Source organism: Oryctolagus cuniculus, chromosome 6, assembly GCF_964237555.1.
Source record: "Oryctolagus cuniculus chromosome 6, mOryCun1.1, whole genome shotgun sequence".
Lineage (NCBI taxonomy): Eukaryota > Metazoa > Chordata > Mammalia > Lagomorpha > Leporidae > Oryctolagus > Oryctolagus cuniculus.
In genome coordinates, this window is record NC_091437.1 from 35,786,838 (window position 1) to 35,806,272 (window position 19,435).

A 19,435-nucleotide genomic window follows, 5' to 3' on the forward strand; every position below is an offset into this window, starting at 1 on the left:
TACTGCTTTCCCAAGCCATAGCAGAGAGCTGCATCAGAAGTAGAGCAGCCAGGACTCAAACACGTGCCCATATGAGATGCCGGCACTGTAGGTGGTGGCTTTACACTGAAATGCTGGCTCCATTAATGTACTGTTTTAAGTCATAGAAATCATGGGGTCCTACGCTACAACACAGTCCATCCTTTCTGGCTGATATAAGCTCACAGCATTTACATGACTTATTCAAGACCAAACAGCCAGAAGGTGTCAAGAGTAATATGGCCATGTCCTACTCCAAATCTCATTAATGCTAAAGTCACCATTTCTTCCACTAGGTTCCAGCTTGCTTCATAGGTTCATTGCCTCAAAATAAAAAAAATATTTTTCCAGGAGCCAAAATATAAGCACAGTTATAGTCTATCTAATATAAGTTTAATATCTTCCATTTTGGTAATGAAAGAAAGTTCAGGATTTTCACTTATTTCATAACTAGACCAGTGTCCCATAATTAATCTCCTCTACTACAGGAAATTTAGAATTCAAAGTAACAGTTCACATCTTTGAAGAGGCAGGAAAATACTTCTGTCCTCAAACAATTAATCTGTTGAACATATAGGAAACAGCAATTAAGTACAAGCACAGCAACAACGCCCACGTGTGACAATGTTTTTGATTTTCTTAGGGCCAACACTGACTCTGGATGACCTCACAGGAAAGGTGGAGGAACTGAGACTTGCCATATAAGCATGATCCCTCTCCCAGGGTGCAGCCCATTCACCTGTGGTCACCATCTCAGAGCCACCTCAGCATCACAGCCATGTCCACCATGAGGATCGCTAGGAAGCTCCTTGTGCTCTGTGCAGTGATCCATTTCTGCAGCAGCTCTGGTGAGTTAGAGGAGGACAGTGCCTATATAGCATTTACCTTCTTTTCCTAAGTGATCCTTCTTGGGATATGAGCATCTAAAAGAGTTTGGTTATGTGGATTTAAAGTGCATAGGTCTGTAACAGAAACAGCCCTGGTCTGGGAAGGGAAATATCTTACATTCTAGCAGGTGTTAGAAGGATTTGGATCTCAGGTCTTCCTTTTAAGGATTCTTATTTGTACCTATGGACCAAAAATTTCCCAACTTCTCCATACTTCTCCATTTCATAAGGACAATGAAAGTTGTTATTGTTATTAGAAACTGTGAGATTTTCCTAAATCAATATAGGAGGATAAAATCAAACATAATTCTCCAAAAGCTGGAACACAATTGAAAAACTACTTAATTAAAGTAAGTTTCTAGCTTTCAAAACACATTACATCCCTTCCTTTCAATCAGGAGGGAGAGGATATCAAAGCTCTTGGGAGTGGTGACTGCAAGATTTATTGCTATCTGCCTTTGAACCATTATCAAAAGATGTAATGAGCTCTAAAAATTGTTCTGTGATCAATACAAAGAGGAAATTTGAGTTACTCTCTACCTAAACTAAGGACCTACCTAACCCACCGGTCATTCAACTTCCTTAGCTAACAACTAGGATTTTGCATAAAGATAGGGAATGTGGCCGGCGCCATGGCTCAATAGGCTAATCCTCCGCCTGCGGCGCCAGCACCCCAGGTTCTAGTCCCAGTCGGGGCGCCGGATTCCGTCCCAGTTGCCCCTCTTCCAGGCCAGCTCTCTGCTGTAGCCAGGGAGTGCAGTGGATGATGGCCCAGCTCCTTGGGCCCTGCACCTGCATGGGAGACCAGGAAAAGCACCTGGCTCCTGGCTTCAGATCAGCGCGGTGCACCAGCCACAGCGCGCCGGCTGCAGAGCCATTGGAGGGTGAACCAACGGAAAAGGAAGACCTTTCTCTCTGTCTCTCTCTGTCTCTCTCTCTCTCACTGTCCACTCTGCCTGTCAAAAAACAACAACAAAAAGATAGGGAATGTGCTGAGCCTCATTGCCAGAGGGGATTCAGGGTCTTTAATTGTAGGACAAAACTTAAACTAATTAGTGATATTTCAAAGCTTTAATTTTCTATTTACATTTCTTTCAGAAGTTACCAGTCTGCCTGTAACAAAGGTGAGTATATTGACAACATTTTAATTTGTATTGCTATTGACAACTAGAGAATGAATACTTATAAATACAGGATTAATTTGTATATTTAAAGAGGTTGAAAGTGGCAGCAAACACAGATGAAGAAATGGCCTTTCCTTTTCAGAATTCCACTGAAGAAATATAACATCCATATGAATAAAAATGGCCATATCCTTTTTTTTAAAAAATTCCAGAGCTAAAGGAGAGAACTGCCTTTCAACTGAGAAATTAATGATATTTTTTGTGAAGAAATGATATATGAAACGCAGGGCAGAGGTGCCCTGATTAATTGCACAAACTCTGAATTCAAATCCCAACTCTACCACTTATCAGTATTATACAAGCTATGTCTTATACAACCTCACACAAACTATGTCTCTCAGCTTCAATTTCCCCACCGGTAAATAGAGGTCATAGAAAAAGCTACCTTATTTATTTATTCAAAATAATAAAGAAAATCCATGAAGAATTAAGGATACAGAAACGCTCGGCAATTGTTAAATGAGTGTGGCATTAACAATATGAGTCTTGTTGGTAGTACTACCATTTTAATATTATTTCTTACAGAAGTAACCACAGCAGCATCAAAATATCCAAACTGGAGCTTCTGGCTCTTGTAGCCTGTCCTAGCCTTGTTTGAGGTCTGGGAGAAAAGCTGGACATTCTTTTGTGTCTGACCAGGTGGACTGCAGCATTTACAAGAAGTATCCTGTAGTGGCCATTCCCTGCCCCATCACATACCTGCCAGTTTGTGGTTCTGACTACATCACCTACGGGAATGAATGTCACCTGTGTACTGAGACCTTGTGAGTACCTTGGGAAGAAAAGCAGATCTGGAAGCAGTGTTCTTCACTACAGACTCTCCTCTTTGCAGCATTCTGCCCAGCTCTCCATGGGCCGTACTTATTCTCACACATAAAGGCTGGTAGGGTCAGAAATCTGAACGCTATCCAGTCAGAACAGGGTTGGGCCACCTGCTCTTTCAGCTTAGACTGCGCCTGTCACGGAACATCCACTTCCTGTATGTCAACTGTAAAATTCCAGCAAGACCAAGATTTCTCAATCTACTGTCACTGGAGTCCAGAGGTTCTGTAGAGGCAAGTCATGAGTCACCACAGGTAATAAGGAGGTTATTTAGGGTAGTCTCCAACCCCAATCTCAGCTTTTGAATATTTTTAAGTAGTAGAGTTCCACACTATATCTTGTTTGAAGAAAGAACCCTAAACTCCACACTCAAAAGTAACTGAAAACCTCTATTTTTTGCATGACTTCTAAGATATTTAATCACCTCAATAGGTTTATTCTTAGCTACACTATGTCTAGAGATCCTTTTTACTCAGGTTCCTAGAGTTATCTAACTATCTATAGTCTTAAGGAGAGATAAGGTTGCCAAAATGATTGTTTTTCCTTTATCTAAAATAGAGGATGCAAGCTGTCAGTACTTGGACCAGAATCCCATGGACATGTTTTGCTTATGTATTCTGTGCTTGGCCCACACAGTGTGTTTGAAGAAACGTAACTAGGCAGATGTCACTTGTTCGGTGCATGATGTGCAGCTTAGCACTGACTATCTCAAATCAAGTCTGCTTTGATATTTGTTAACTGCCTTTTAGGTCCCTGGATTTTGTCCACTTCCTTAGATCTTGTGTTTCTCATCTTTGTGATTTTCTTAACAAGTTGGAATATCATTTGGACTCTGAGCCCAGAATGACATGTTTATGTATTTATTACTGTTCTGCAAGTTTTATTTCACAAAAGAAAAGATTCTGTAACACAGATACACACTTGGCTCCTGATCAGGAGAGTTGCTGTGTTCAAGGGCATGGACAGGAAAACACGGCAGGCAGGAAAAGCTGAGGGACAGAAAGGTTCAGCTTTCTTTGTTAGTCTTCTTTCTTTATTTTTTTGAGATCCTCAGTGATCAGCTGGGTTCTAGGTTAAGTGGAAGCAAAAAATGGGGCAGAATATTCACTGGATTAGGAAAATTCAACTACTGTAGCACTACCTGTGGCAAGAACCTTCCTTTTGGGTAACTCCATTCTCTCACCTATAAAACAAGGCTGTGTTTCATAATCGCAAAATTTTCTTTCAGGTCTACTATTGTATAAAACTCCTCTTGTGAATCTTGTTAACTCTGTCTTCCTTTAGGAAAAGCAATGGAAAAGTTCAATTTCTTCATGAAGGAACATGCTAATTTCTCAATGGATGTGGGTAGAGAAAAATGACGTATGTATCATCAGCAGCATCATCCTTGGGCTCTGACTTATGTTCATCTTCACTGAATATCTGAGTGGAAGCAGAGCCAGGTTCAGAGTGAACTTTGAGTGGAGAAAGCAGCTGTGCTCATCTTACAAACTCAGAATGATTTTTAAAATACCTCAATAAAAAAATCTCCCTCCAGATGCTTATCCTTCCCTCTGTTTATATTTGTTTCTCCAACCTCAAGGTAATATCTCAGTTAATAAAGAAAATTGAGGAACACACAAGTCTTGTTTGGGAGACATTTTGTACAAAGAATTTCAGTTATCTTCCAAGAAAGACATACATATACACATACACACACACAAACACACACACACACGTGCACGTGCACAAATATCATTGAATACCTAAGTTTCCCCTGGAGTTTTTACCCACTGGGATCTAGCCTATAGATCATACTGGTTCTTTACCTTGGTTTATTTTCCAAACTTCCCTAAAAGGGAAAATCTTTTGTTCCTAGAAGGAAGAAATCATTCCTAGAAGGAAGATTATAGTGGTCATTTCTTTCCATAAGAATTTCTCATGGGCCTAGTTTTACTACAAAACTGATGGAAAGATTATAGTTCCATCATTGTTGTAGGGGTGTAACTGTTGACACCCTACTTGAAAAATACATTCACAAGGTTGACAACCATCAGAGCCAGTGAAGACCAAAAACAAAGAAGTTCACCCTTTTTAAAACTGACAGACTTTCAAATATTTGAAGATGAACATTTTGTTTCAATTAAAATTTATTTTCTCCAGGATAAAAATCTCTACTTATCAACCATTTATCAACTCTCATAGTCCTCATATTTGTCTTGCCCATATCTATTACAATCAAGTATTGACTATTGCAAAGTATGTTGATATATTGTCCAGAAGTGGACTACTCACCCTAATATTTGTTAGAAAGGTGCAGAGAAATATAAACTATCACTTCTACTAACCCTTTCCTTCTATTAATACAGCCTAGTAAACTGATGGCCATAATTACAACATAGAAACATCATTAGAGTAAGATCTGAAGTTTGCAAATATCAGGCTTGATGCATAATAATAATAAACTATCTAAAATAAATATATCAGAACCCCATCTCACTGATTATAATTCAATAGAACTGAAGAAAGCCCCCAAAGTCAAAAACCTTTAGTTTTTATACATTCTGTATTGAAAAAATCAGATATAGACATCTGACCCAGCTCAAAACCATAAGGTATCTGTGGAAAACAAAATCACTACTGCATGAGAATAGCAAGAAGCATTTCTTGAGGAAGGTCAAATCTGGTCTGGGTTCAAAGCAGAACTGTGTCTCTGCATCAGAGTCATTCCTGGCGAGCAGGAACTGAGCTCAACCTCCAGTTCTCTCCCTAATCGGCCCCTAACAATCTCTCACCCCACTGTCAGTGTCCGTGAAGATGCATTGTAAATATGTCCATTGTCAGGAAGGTTTAGCCAGAACATCCACTCAACACAGTACCCACAGCAAAGAAACAACTTTCTCCCCAGTGATGGTCACATCTTGTTTGAGGATCTGCATTTTAACACTTTGGTTTTACTCTGGTAAGCTATAGCATCCTGTCTGTTATTCATTAAGTCTAAGAGAATACTTAATACTCAATCACACAACAAAATCGTGTGATGGAAAGTGGAAAATAAATCTTTCTGCAAATAATTTTAATGGGCAATTTTTAATGGGCAATTTATAAAGATTTACTTATTCATTTATTTAAAAGGAAAAATGACAGAGAAGGAAAGATAGAGATTTTCCATCTGATGGCTTACTCTCCAAATAGACACATTAGCCAGGTCCAGGCTAGGCTGAAGTCAGGATTCAGGAACTCCACCCTAGTCTCCCACATGGATGGTGGGGGTCCAAGCACTTGAGACAGTCTCTGCTGCTTTCCTATGCACACCAGGAGGACACTGGATTAGAAGTGGTGCAGCTGTGACCAGCACTCCAACATGCTATTGTTGCAAGCAGCAATCCAACCCACTGCACCACAACGCAAACCCCAATGAACAATTTTCTATTTTTCATCTTCATATTTTTCCCTGTATTTTCATTTTTGTTAAATCTTGGTTATACCAAACATAGGGTTGGTTTTATTCTATTATGAAAGGTTGAAAAAATATATATATAATATAAATTATAAAAATATATAAAAAACATTTTATAAATGTTTTATATATAAGCATATATATGTTTTTATATAAGCATATAAATTTTTTTTATATATGCTTATATATAAAACATTCAACCAGGATTCAGTTTCATATTTTCTAATCCCAAATCCAATCCTCGTTTCACTATGCCATGATTATTCCTATGGTAATGTGTTATCTTTGACTCAAAATCTAGAGAAAATAAGCTATAATTAAAACAACTGGGGGCCGGCGCCGCGGCTCAATAGGCTAATCTTCCGCCTTGCAGCGCCAGCACACCGGGTTCTAGTCCCAGTCGGGGCACCGGATTCTGTCCCGGTTGCCCCTCTTCCAGGCCAGCTCTCTGCTGTGGCCCGGGAGTGCAGTGGAGGATGGCCCAAGTACTTGGGCCCTGCACCTGCATAGGAGACCTGGAGGAAGCACCTGGCTCCTGGCTTCGGATCAGCGCAGTGCGCCAATCATAGCAGCCATTTGAGGGGTGAATCAACGGAAGGAAGACCTTTCTCTCTCTCACTGTCTAACTCTGCCTGTCAAAACAAAACAAAACAAAACAAAAACCTTATTTTATGTGATGTATGATCTGCATGAGCAAAAAACAATTTTGGAAAAGAATCAAAGAAGTTGAGATCTGCTCCAAATCATGTCTTATTCATAAGAAAAAGCATTAAATATGTCCTCTATTGAATGAACAAATGCAGGCAATACTTTTCAGCACTCAATTTATGTGGTAAAAAAATGATTTATTTACATAACTTCAAAGAATTTTCTCAGAAAATATTATTAACTATGAAAGGAAAAAAGTACCTTTATGTTAGAGAAACTTGGCAGAGACTACCTTGCTCAAGTGATCAAAGTTAGCATCATTAGTGATTAGCTATTCAACATCACATATAATACTATCTGAAGAGAAACACTGAAGAACACAGGGTAACTTCTTGATTCCTCTGACCAAAAGAAGCATAATCTGAATATAATCATTATAAAACATTAAATACAAATTCAGGAACATTCTACAAAATCATTTGTCTATAATTTCCAAAAACCAAAGAATTGTATCAATGTTCTTCCTTGAAGGAGACCTAAGAACATGACAATACATGATCCAAATGGATATTTATTATTATTGCTATTGTTATTATTGAGGAATAGTTCACATAGCATCAAATTTGTAGCTTTAATGAGTATAGTACAGTAGTTTACAGCCAATTCATAAAATTGTGCAACTATCATCACTATCTAATTCCAGGACATTTCATCATCCCATAATGAAACTCCATATCCATTATCAGGAATTTCCATTACCCTATCTTTCCAGCCCCTGAAATCACTAATATAATTGCTGTTTATGGATTTGCTTTTTGTGACAATATATATACAAATAGAATCAGGCGCTATGTGCTGTGTCAGGCTTCTTTGACTTAGTGGTATAAGGTTTTCAAGATTAATTCATGTTGTTGTACATTTTAGTAAATCACTCTTTTTTAGAGCTGAATAATATTGCATGGATACACTACATTTAATCATTTGTCAACTGAAGAATAATTAGGTTGTTTCCACTTTGGAGTTATTATAAATAAAGTTGCTATGCAGGCTCTTGTACAAGTTTTGTATGGAAATACATTTTTAGTGATTTTGGGTAAAAGCCTAACAGGAGAATTTCTAGGTTATATACTAACTCTATGTTTAACTTTTTGAGAAACTACAAAACTATTTTCCACAGCAGCTGCACCATTTTACATTCACATTTACACCAACAATGTCTAAGAATTCTAATTTTTCTGCATCCTTATTAATGCTGCATCTTTTGTTCTTTTTTTTTTTTTTTTTTTTTTGACAGGCAGAGTTAGTGTGAGAGAGAGACAGAGAGAAAGGTCTTCCTTCCATTGGCTCATCCCCAAATGGCCACTATGGCCGTTGCGCTGCGCTGATCCGAAGCCAGGAGCCAGGTGCTTTCTCCTGGTCTTCCATGTGGGTGCAGGGCCCAAGCACTTGGGCCATCCTCCACTGCCTTCCTGGGCCACAGCAAAGAGCTGGACTGGAAGAGGAGCAACCGGGACAGAATCCAGTGCCCCAACCGGGACTAGAACCCCGGGGTGCCAGCGCTGCAGGCGGAGGATTAGCGAAGTGAGCTGCGACACTGGCCATCTTTTTTGCCTAACTTTATCCATCTATTTAATGAATGTGAAGTGGTATCTGAATTAGGTTTTGATTCACACTCCCCTAATAACTAGCAAAACTGAAGATTTATTCATGTGCTTTTGAACGTTTTTATTTCTTTGGATAAATGGCTATTCAGAATCTTTACTCATTTTTTAAACTAGATTGTTTGGTTTTTTATTGTAGAATCCCACTTTCTTTATATATTTCAAACACTATTCCCTTGTCAGATACATGATTTGCAAATTGTCTCACATTCTCTGAGTTGTCCACTGAAGTGCAAAATCTTTTAATTTTCATAATGTCCATTTTAACTATTTTATCTTCTGTTTCTTGTACTCTTACTGTCATATCTAAGAAACCATGTCCCACTTAAAAGTCAAGAAGAGGGGCCGGAGCTGTGGCACAGTGGGTTAAAGCCCTGGCCTGATGTGCTGGCATCCCATATGGGCACCAGTTCAAGTCCCGGCTGCTCCTCTTTCAATCCAGCTCTCTGCTATGGCCTGGGAAAGCAGCAGAAGATGGTCCAGGTCCTTGGGCTCCTGCCCACGTGGAAGATCTGGCAGAAGCTCCTGGCTCCTGGCTTCAGATCAGTGCAGCTCCAGCTGTTGTGGCCATCTGGGGAGTGAACCAGAGGATGGAAGACCTCTCTCTCTGTCTCTACCTCTCTCTGTAACACTGTCTTTCAAATAAATAAAATAAATCTTTAAAAAAAAGTCAAGAAGAATTATGTTTTAATTTTCTTCTATAAGTTTTATGGTTTTAGCCCTAAAAGTTTTTGATCCATGTTGAGATAATTTTTGTATAGGGTTCCTACATTGTTTTGCATATGGATATCTAGTTTTCCCCTACTAATTTTTAGAAAGACCACTCTCCAAAGTACTATCTTGGCATCTCTGTCAAAAATCAATTTACCATATATGCAAATAACCCTGTAAAAAAAGACAAAAATAACCTGATGAGATAGTCTCAAAAGAAGACATACAAATGGCAAACAGCCAAACGAAAAAAGTGTCAACACCTCTAATCATCAGAGAAATACAAATTAAAATGACAATTAAGTATTACCTCATATGTGTTGCATGGGGTAGTGTCAAAAAATGTATTTAGTCAGGGTTGATGAGGGTATAGAGGAAGAGAATCCTCGTATATTCTTGACCTATACTACTAACCTTATAAACCTGTTCTAATGCAGTAAGCCAGCCTCCATGGAAGAAAAAAAAAGGCATAGCAGTGACTTAAGAATATTAATTACCAATGACAATAGGGAAGGATATACTATACAGACTAAGTTCTTAGGAAAATTCTCAAATAAACCATAACGCTCTCTCCACTTTCCCATGCTAGCACACAATGAAAATACTTTATAATTCCTTAGGGAAACAAACCCCAGTTTCATAGTAACTGTAATTTTTTTTTTCAGTTTAAACTCAAGGCTGCCTAAAAGATCTTGCTTACATAAGATAAAAGATTACCACAGTACTGCAAGACATTTCTAAAGAACTCAAGAGACTTTGTGTCAGGAATTTCTAGTTTCTGGATTGTGCAACATTTATTTTTCTATTGGTGAACACTTAACCCTTGCACACACATCTACAGATCCCAGACTCTGGGGCCAGTTTTCACCAGAGAAGTAGAAGAGGCTTAAACAACTATAGTCCCATCCTGCCCAGTATTCTGACACTGCTGTAGAGTGACAGTTATGCTCTGGGTCTGAAGTCTTCAGATTCAGTCTTTTCTTGGTCTTCAGCTAACTGCTTTACTCCCTGGCCTTGAACAACCCCCATTATGGCTTCATCCTGGAGTTTAGGTGATTTCCCTATATCTGGCATTGGGGTAACTATAATCCTAAATTAACTGGTTCTCAGAGGAAATATGAGCTAGAGTTTTTGAGACAATTGGTCTGGATTCCAATACAAGCCAAGTTGTTTAAAAATAAATCTTGGAAATACTATTTAATCTCTTTGTGCCTCATTGACAACTGTAAAATGGGAATAGTAATATCTATGACTTCTAGAATTTTATTGGATACATTTTTCATGAAAGATGAGGAAGGGAAGATTTGGAAAACTATAATTGGAAAGAGAGTACACAAGCTACAGTACAAAATAGGAGCTCAGTTTCACCAGGCATTTTGAAATATGTCTCAATAACAAATTATATACATGCTTAAGGTCAGGAATGGGACACTGAAGGTCATTCTTCTATACAATGTTTTACTTCATTTGTGAAACTTGGAAAATAATAGAATATCTTTAAAGATTCTTAAATATTCCCAACACTAGTAACAGTCAAAATTTCTTATTTTGCCTCACATCAATAAGAACGTTAATCACAGCATAATTCTGGAATTTGGGAACTTCTCATCTAGCCTACTGATCTTCAAACTACTGCAAATAGTCCAGAGGGTTCCATGGCTATGACTCAGGCATCCTAATAGGAAAATGAAGACCAGGGAATGAAGCTACCACATTCCTACTTCAACAGAGAACCTGCTATCTGTTTATAACATTTATATATGGCATTTTCCAACTCCACTATTTACTCTTGTGATTTTCAATAACTTATGTGTCTCTCTGTACCTCACTTCACTCATTTTTGTAGTCTTGGTAGTCATAATACTTATCTCACAAATTTGTTTTAAAATCTAAATGAATTAATGTACACATAGCTGGAAAAAAGTATCTGACATAAAATATGCTCAGTAAGTATACACACAGTTATTACTATTACTATTAAAGTGTTTTGCTGTTAAAAAATAAAAGTTTAAAAATGTGGAAGGTGGTCACCCTCATATTTAATAAAGGAATAATTTCTTCAGGGTTCCTGACAGATATTCAATTATCCACCATGGCAAATTTAAAATCATGAGTGCATAACTGATGGTGAAGTGTTATTATTAATCTGAAATGATTTATTATTATTCTAACTTTTCTTAAAACAGTAGGAAAATTGTATGTGAGAATATTACAATAGGAGTATTGTAGTAGGGGAGAAAGGGTGGGATTCAAACCAAATACAAAAAGGACAAGTAGGGATTTATAGCGAAGGCTATGGGAGGGGATTGTCAATGACTGGAAAATTACTAAGAGGAGACATTAGGGGTAGGTAGATTCTTGTCAAACTTACTAAAGTATTCATACTAAAGAGAGGCCAAGGACTTTTATATCAGAGATGAATGATGAAAAATTTGATCAAATATAAAAAATGATGAGACATCAAGAGTAGTGGGATGATGGGATGGGTACACCAAAGGCAGGCTAGGGGACAAGGATAAGACCTTTCTGGTAGCAGCTAAAGTCACCATCTGTTGACACTGGCGTCCCATATGGGTGCTGGTTCACATGCTGGCTGCTCCACTTTTTTTTTTTTTTTTTTGACAGGTCTTCCTTTTTGCCGTTGGTTCACCCTCCAATGGCCACCACGGCAGGTGCACCACGCTGATCCGAGGGCAGGAGCCAGGTGCTTCCCCTGGTCTCCCATGCGGGTGCAGGGCCCAAAGACTTGGGCCATCCTCCACTGCACTCCCGGGCCATAGCAGAGAGCTGGCCTGGAAGAGGGGCAACCGGGACAGAATCCAGTGCCCTGACCGGGACTAGAACCCGGTGTGCCGGCGCCGCAATGCGGAGGATTAGCCTCTTGAGCCGCGGCGCCAGCCTGCTCCACTTCTGACCCAGCTCTCTGTTGATACCCTGGAAAAGCAACAGAGGATGGTCCAAGCATTTGAACTCCTGCTATCCAAGTGGGAGACACAGAAAAGCACCTAGTTTTGGCCTGGCTCAGCCCTGGCTGTTGCAGTCACATGAAGAGTGAACCACCAGATAGCAGATCTCTCTGTCTCTCCCTCTCTGTAGCTCTGACTTACAAATAAATAATCTTAAAAAAAAAAAAAAAAAAAAAAGCCGGCGCCGCGGCTCACTAGGCTAATCCTCCGCCTTGTGGCGCCGGCACACCGGGTTCTAGTCCCGGTCGGGGCGCCGGATTCTGTCCCGGTTGCCCCTCTTCCAGGCCAGCTCTCTGCTGTGGCCAGGGAGTGCAGAGGAGGATGGCCCAGGTGCTTGGGCCCTGCACCCCATGGGAGACCAGGAAAAGCACCTGGCTCCTGGCTCCTGCCATCGGATCAGCGCGGTGCGCCGGCCGCAGCACGCCGGCCACGGCAGCCATTGGAGGGTGAACCAACGGAAGACCTTTCTCTCTGTCTCTCTCTCTCACTGTCCACTCTGCCTGTCAAAAAAAAAAAAAAAAAAAAGGATTCAGAGGAAGCTGAGTAACATTGGCCAAGGACAGAGTCTTTATCAAGCTATGTTATGGCAGTTGCAGAGTTGCTCACTGATCATGGCAATATGCAATACAATATCTAAGACACAGAACATGCACATGAGTATTTATTAAATGATAAGTAAAGGGGAAAACAGATAAATATCTTGCATAAGGTCATAGAGAGAATGATGGAACTGACAACGAATTCAAGTCTGTAAGACTATCACAGGTTCAGTTCTCAGGAACATTCTGAAACTAGTCCCGAAATCATTCTGGCACAAGTTCCAGTTATCTTTATCCTTTTAAGGACAACAAATATGAATTGCACCCCTCAGCCTTAGATATTATTTTCATTAGTGGTATGCAGAGTTTCTTTCAACTCTACCTATAAAACTGCAGATGTTTCTTTAAGACTTTTTATCAGATACTCTTTTCTAAAAATGGCACATTCTAAAATCAGTATTCTTTTAGACTTTATCATTTATGACCCAGGGCTTTTACCATCTCCTTTTTGATCCATCAGCCTGAGTTTGTAGACTAGGCAGGCATGGCCAAAGCTTCAAGAACAGTTAAGCCGGCGCCGCAGCTCAATAGGCTAATCCTCCGCCTTGCAGCGCCGGCACACTGGGATCTAGTCCCGTTTGGGGCGCTGGACTCTGTCCCGGTTGCCCCTCTTCCAGGCCAGCTCTCTGCTATGGCCTGGGAGTGCAGTGGAGGATGACCCAAGTGTTTGGGCCCTGCACCCCATGGGAGACCAGGAGAAGCACCTGGCTCCTTGCTTCGGATCAGCGTGGTGCGCCAGCCGCAGTGGCCATTGGAGGGTGAACCAACGGCAAAGGAAGACCTTTCTCTCTGACTCTCTCTCTCACTATCCACTCAGCCTGTCAAAAAAAAAAAAAAAAAAAAAGTTAAGAGGCCAGTGTTGTGGTGCAGCATGTTAAAGCCCCAACCTGCAGTGCCAGCATCCCATATGGGCGCCGGCTAGACTCCCAGCTGCTCCACTTCTGATCCAGCTCCCCACTAAAGTACCTGGGAAAGCAGCAGAGGATGGCCCAAGTCCTTGGACCTCTGCACCCGAGCTCAGCTCCAGCCATTGTTGCTATTTGGGAAGTGAACCAGTGGATGGAAGACCTCTATGTCTTTGTCTCTACTTCTTTCTGTAACTCTGTCTTTCAAATAAATAAAATAAATGTTAAAAAAAAAAGTTGATCCTTGAGATCTACTCATGCTAAGATGACTGTATAAAGAAGCTCTTTATGGTCTGCATGGATGAGTTCAATGATCTTCTGAGAGCCCTTTGATAAAAAAGCTAAAGATTTGGCAGGTAAATGAGGATGAGTGCTCATGAGCTCCACCAACTCTACCACCCCTTCAAATGTGAGATTTGGGGGAAAAGTTATTTCCTTGATAAAAGCATTGATCCCACCTGCAGTGCTAACATCCCATGTGGGCACTGGTTCAAGTCCCAGCAGCTCCACTTCCAATCCAGCTCTCTGCTATGGCCTGGGAAAGCAGTAGAAGATGGTCCAAGTCCTTGGGCCCCTGCACCTGAGTGGGAGACCTGGAGGAAGCTCCTGGCTCCTGGCTTTGGATTGGCTTAGCTATGGTCATGGTGGCCATTTGGGGAGCGAACCAGTGGTAGGAAGATCTCTCTCTCTCTTTCTGCCTCTGCCTCTCTGTAACTCTGCATTTCTGATCAATAAAAAAATCTTAAAAAAAAAAAAAAAAAAGCTCTAATCCCTTGGTGCCAGCGCTGTGGCACAGTGGGTTGGGCTGTCGCTTGTAATACTGACATACCATTTGGGCACCGGTTTGAGTTTCAGCTGCTCCACTTCTGGTACAGCTCCCTGCTAATGCACCTGGGAAAGCAGTGGAAGATGGCGCAAGTACCTGGGCCCCTGCCATCCACTTGGGAGACCCACAAAGAGCTCTTGGCTACTGGCTCCTAGCTTCCCCTGGGCCTGACATCTGGGGGGTAAACCAGCAGATGGAAGATCTCTCAATCTGTCTCTCTTCTCTTTCTGTAACTTTGCCTTTCAAGTGAATAAATAAACCTTTACCAAGAAAAGCACTGATTCCTTTATATGGTTGAAAAATATTCCATGTATATATATATATATACTACATTTTCATTATTCATTTATTCAGCAATTCAAAACTAGGTTGACTCTACATCTCAACAACCACAAATTGTGCTGCAATGAACATAGGAGTGCAGGCATCCCTTTGATATGTTAACTTTATTTCCTTTAGATATAACTCAGAAGTGGGATAGCCTGGTCATATAGTAGATGTATTTTTAGTTTGTTGAATAATGGCTGCACAAATTCACATTCCTACTAAGTCTGCATAAGGGTTTCCTTTCCTCACATCTTCACCAGCATCTGCTTTTTTTCTTTTTCTTTTATTGGGGGGGGGCCTTAATTCTAGTGTTCCACAGCACAGTGGAGTGAATATATTTTCAATAATGTATTATATTTTGCATAAAGAACTAGAAAAGAAGAGCCAGTAGGCTCCAAACACAAGGAAAAGGTAAGAAAATAGAAACATTAATTGCTGATTTGATCAGCAGACATTGTAAATATGTGTCAAGATAGGGTACCATATCCCATGAAAACGTACAATACAAATATTACATATTAATAAAAATATTTTAAGAAATTTTAAAAGGTTTTTGGTCATTGCTTGCTCCTACTGAATTGACATTTTGGTGTGAATACTTCTCTGCCCAGTCTGGAGAAGTGAAGAGGAAGTGATTTTGGATATGGGAAAGTGACAAAAACAATAAAACGACTGGGCTGAACATGTTCCTGGAAAAAGTACTGTAACAAAGAGTATTCAGTAATCTCAGGGAAATTATTTAACTTCCTTAAACTCCTTCATCTGTAAAACAAAGGAAAATAATAATATCTCTCATATTTGTTAATATGATCCAGTTATATAAAAATGGGCAACTACTCATAAACCTTTCAATTTGTATAGAGGTAAGGCAACAACACATGCGAAGAGTGCCAGCTTTATCAGTTCCCATTAAGTAATGAAATTTTTAAATCTGTCTTCCACAAGAAAAGAGTTGCCATGCCTAGCAGACATGTACACCTTCCTGGTATTCTGCCACTGAGAAGAGATATTTCACAATATATAAGGCAGGACTCACATTGCAGGGCAGACACACAAGGTTACTTTTTCTGCCTGCATCTGACTGCCATTGGCCGGTCCAGCAGCATGAAAACAGCAACATCTCTCCTAGTCTTATTTCTAGCATTTGCAACAATATTTGGTGAGTATCTCTGTCAGAACACTGCCTCTGCCCTATTATAGGTAGCCCATGTTATTTTCTGTCCACAGAAATTCTGGAATACATGGATCATATAGGTAATAGGGGAAGCTTTCTGAAATGCATTTTTGTAGCTAATTGCAAAATCACATTACATCAATAGTTGTGTGGATGTAATAGTTGGCTAGGGCCAAATGCTAATCCCTACAGGTACTTTCTGTAACATTTAGGGAAGATGATCATTCAGATTCTACTTTGAGCTGATATTCCCATTTATGGGGACCTCATTTCTTCATAAAACATTACAATATATTCTTTGTTAACATGAGGTATTGTTCTTCCATTACTAAGTTAAAATACACTTCCCTAGGTTATTAAACTATGGGTTCAAATTCTAGAATTTATGCGCTACATAAGAGTGATGCTTCTTACACATGTGGTTCACTTGCTTTTTCAGCATTTACTGAACTCAGATTGTGAACTAACATGAGTGTGAACGAGACAAACTACTCTTTTCTCACAGTGGCAGTTCCATCCTTTTGGCTCCATGCCAATGCCACTCCAAAGAAGGGGGAGGAGCATTAAAAAGATCTGTATTAAGGGTTTCAGCCTTTGACATTATGCCGATACACAGTTCTCAAGAGAGCCTTATATTCTTATGATAAGCTGAGAGATAAAATGGAATTCCAATATTGCTTCTCTAATAACATTAGGTTCTTTCAGAGTTTTAGTTTAACACTGTCATCTCTGCTTTTCTTCCAGATACAAAATGTGTCATACAGGAGGAAGAGGTTAGTATATACATCTTATTAAATTTATTTTATTTATTGGGGGGGAGATAACCTCCCATCTGCTGGTTCACTCCCCAAATGCCCAAGATGTCTGAGCCTGGGACCAGAATCGGGAGAGACTGAAACAGGCAGGTGGGAACTCAATCCAGGTCTCCCAGATGAGCGGCAAAAACCCAATTACTAGAGAGAGCACTACTGCTTCTGAGGGTATGCATTAGCATAAAGCTAGAATCAAGAGTCAGAATCAAGTATTGAATCCAGGTACTCCAATATGTAATATGGACATTTTAACCACTAGGCTAAAATGCCCATTCTAGTACATACATCTTAATATAAAAATCCTACCAGTAAAGAAAAATTTTACTAGTGAAGGAATACTTGATACAATATATTAATTAATTTTTGTGTGTTTGATGATTTATTTTTTGAGTACCAAAACTTATTTTATTAAAAAAAAACTATAGATTTCTAAAATGAGGTGGTAGAATAAAGTGGTGAGACACTAGTATCAGAGTTATAAAATCTTTGGCTTGATTCCATCTCCTTCGTCCTGTGGCCCTGTACAACAGGACTTAAAAGATTACAAGAAAATTGATTAGGGCAATATCTAGCAGATAGTAAAGCTCAATAAGAACTTTGTGAGTCTTATTAAAATTTTTAAATAAGGCTGGGACTGTGGCGTAGTGGGTAAGGCCACCATCTCTGGTGCCAGCATCCCATATTGGCACCAGTTTGCGTCCTGGCCCTGGCTGATCCACTTCTGATCCAGCTCTCTGCTGTGGCCTGGGAAAGTAGTAGAAGATGGCCCAAGTCCTTGGGCCTCTGCAACCGTGTAGGAGGCTCAGAAGCTCCTGGATCCTGGCTTCGGATCGGTTCAGCTCCAGCCGTTGTGGCCATTTGGGGAGTGAACCAGCGGATGGAAGACCTGTCTCTCTCTCTGACTCTGCCTCTCTATAACTTTGCCTTTCAAATAAATAAATAAATCTTCTTAAAAATGTTTTTAATTGAGTCACAGCTTTATGTTTTCTATCTTAGTGAAGATCTAATCCTTCCTTCATGACTCAGATTAAAGTATGAATATTGTTGAGAAAATATAGGTGTGGTAGCAAAACCTTTAAATCAGTGCTGAGGCAATTTGAGTTCTAGTCTACATTATGTTGCTTATTAGCTATGTTATCTTAGGACCTAGACAATTTATTTCGCATCATAGATTCTTTTATCTATAACCATAGATATAGATAGATAGATAGATAGATAGATAATATAGATATAGATAGATAGATATAGATAGATAGATAAAGAAAATAATAGGGAGTTGGGGATATAAATTTCTAAGTTCAAGCCATCATTCATGATTGAACAGTTGAGTGAATGACAAGATTTACAGAAGGTTAAGAACTTGGAAGCATCCCGGTCACATTTTGAGCATCACATCTGGGATTTTAGCAGGCAAAGAGAGGAAATGAAATCACCCTGGCACAGCCTTAAGTATGGGATGTTGTTGTTTGAGTCTTGCTGCACAAAGACCTTAAGGTCTTTCCACCACTATGTCATGTATACTAGTCTTCACACTGGCATCCTCCAGCTCATCCAAAACCTTAGAGATGCATGGACAATAATAGCAGAAAACTGAATTAATGGAGGGGAATGATTCCAACTTCAAGTCTGAGTATATTCCAAGCCATCCAAGTACAGACATGAACAACTCTTAAAATACCATGTATGAAATTCTGGCACATTGAGCTGCGGATGCACAATCTTTCTTGTATAGAGATTCTGTTTGTGTAGGCCTGGAAATGAAGTCAAGAGACAAAAATAGTAGCCATCATTTATTTTTTTCCATAACCTGTAGAGAAAGTGTGTGTATGTGTGTGTGTGTGTGTGTATCAGTGTGAATCTACTTTCTACTTTTTAATTAAATCTTACAATGTAGTATTTGTTACCTTCATTTTATGAGTAAACAAGATAAGGCTTAAGAAAGTCAAATAATTGTTCCAGAGTTATATAGTCAGGACTTGATCTCAGATATGTTTGACCTTACTGTTCACACTCTTTAATATGCACACTGATTTAAAATACCAAAAAAATTCTTGGGAATTTCCAACCTGCTTCCAAAGCAGCTCACCATCTTGCTTTTACTCCAGGGATTTAGACAGTGATTCCAAGTGTGGTGTTAAGATGCATTTGTCTAAGGGCTGGCAAAGTGTGTAACAAGTAACTTGTTACCAATAACTAATGATAAAAGTTACCAATAATGTTAATAGTCTTTAACATTACAGTCATTTTCCTTATAGTATATCACACACTTGCATGGATTTCGGACATTTTAACTGAAAGAGAAACTACAGGACAATCAATACAGAAAATATATCATACTTCTGGGTGATTCCCAAGAGAATGGTAACATTTGTGAATGTGCTGTATGTGTTAAGAACTGATGCATCAACCAGTGAAGTGTAAAAAATTCTATTTCTAAACAAATTATGATTTGAGAG

At 39.5% G+C, this 19,435-nt stretch overlaps 3 protein-coding genes across 12 annotated transcripts in view; 2 read left to right on the forward strand and 1 right to left on the reverse strand.

Annotated features, from left to right (window-relative positions):
• LOC103347914 (ovomucoid) overlaps positions 1 to 19,435 on the reverse strand; it is a 138,638-nt gene that overhangs the window by 83,649 nt on the left and 35,554 nt on the right. The window contains exon 1 of one of the 10 annotated variants that reach the window (XR_007918991.2): positions 2,862 to 4,202. The exons of the other annotated variants lie outside the window; for them this stretch is intronic. The gene's annotated coding sequence lies outside the window, so the exon portion shown is untranslated. Of the gene's footprint in view, positions 1 to 2,861; positions 4,203 to 19,435 lie in introns of those variants that run through there. 10 annotated transcript variants of the gene reach the window in all.
• SPINK7 (serine peptidase inhibitor Kazal type 7) lies at positions 734 to 4,335 on the forward strand. Its single transcript, XM_008255219.4, has 4 exons — positions 734 to 866; positions 2,004 to 2,029; positions 2,729 to 2,853; positions 4,196 to 4,335. Exons 1-4 carry the CDS (start codon positions 797 to 799, stop codon positions 4,239 to 4,241), a joined length of 267 nt encoding a protein of 88 aa, XP_008253441.2. The 5' UTR covers positions 734 to 796; the 3' UTR covers positions 4,242 to 4,335.
• LOC103347916 (serine peptidase inhibitor Kazal type 9) overlaps positions 15,954 to 19,435 on the forward strand; it is a 5,849-nt gene continuing 2,367 nt past the window's right edge. Inside the window, exons 1-2 of the mRNA XM_008255218.4 lie at positions 15,954 to 16,152; positions 16,912 to 16,940. Of these exons, the coding sequence (XP_008253440.1) occupies positions 16,098 to 16,152; positions 16,912 to 16,940 (84 nt within the window). The 5' untranslated portion in view covers positions 15,954 to 16,097. The remainder of the gene's footprint in view (positions 16,153 to 16,911; positions 16,941 to 19,435) is intronic.

Coding starts and splice junctions, on each gene's coding strand:
- SPINK7 (XM_008255219.4), top strand. CDS start 797: ATGTCCACCATGAGGATCGCTAGGAAGCTCCTTGTGCTCTGTGCAGTG. Junction 867..2,003: donor CCATTTCTGCAGCAGCTCTG/GTGAGTTAGAGG, acceptor CATTTCTTTCAG/AAGTTACCAGTCTGCCTGTA. Junction 2,854..4,195: donor CACCTGTGTACTGAGACCTT/GTGAGTACCTTG, acceptor GTCTTCCTTTAG/GAAAAGCAATGGAAAAGTTC.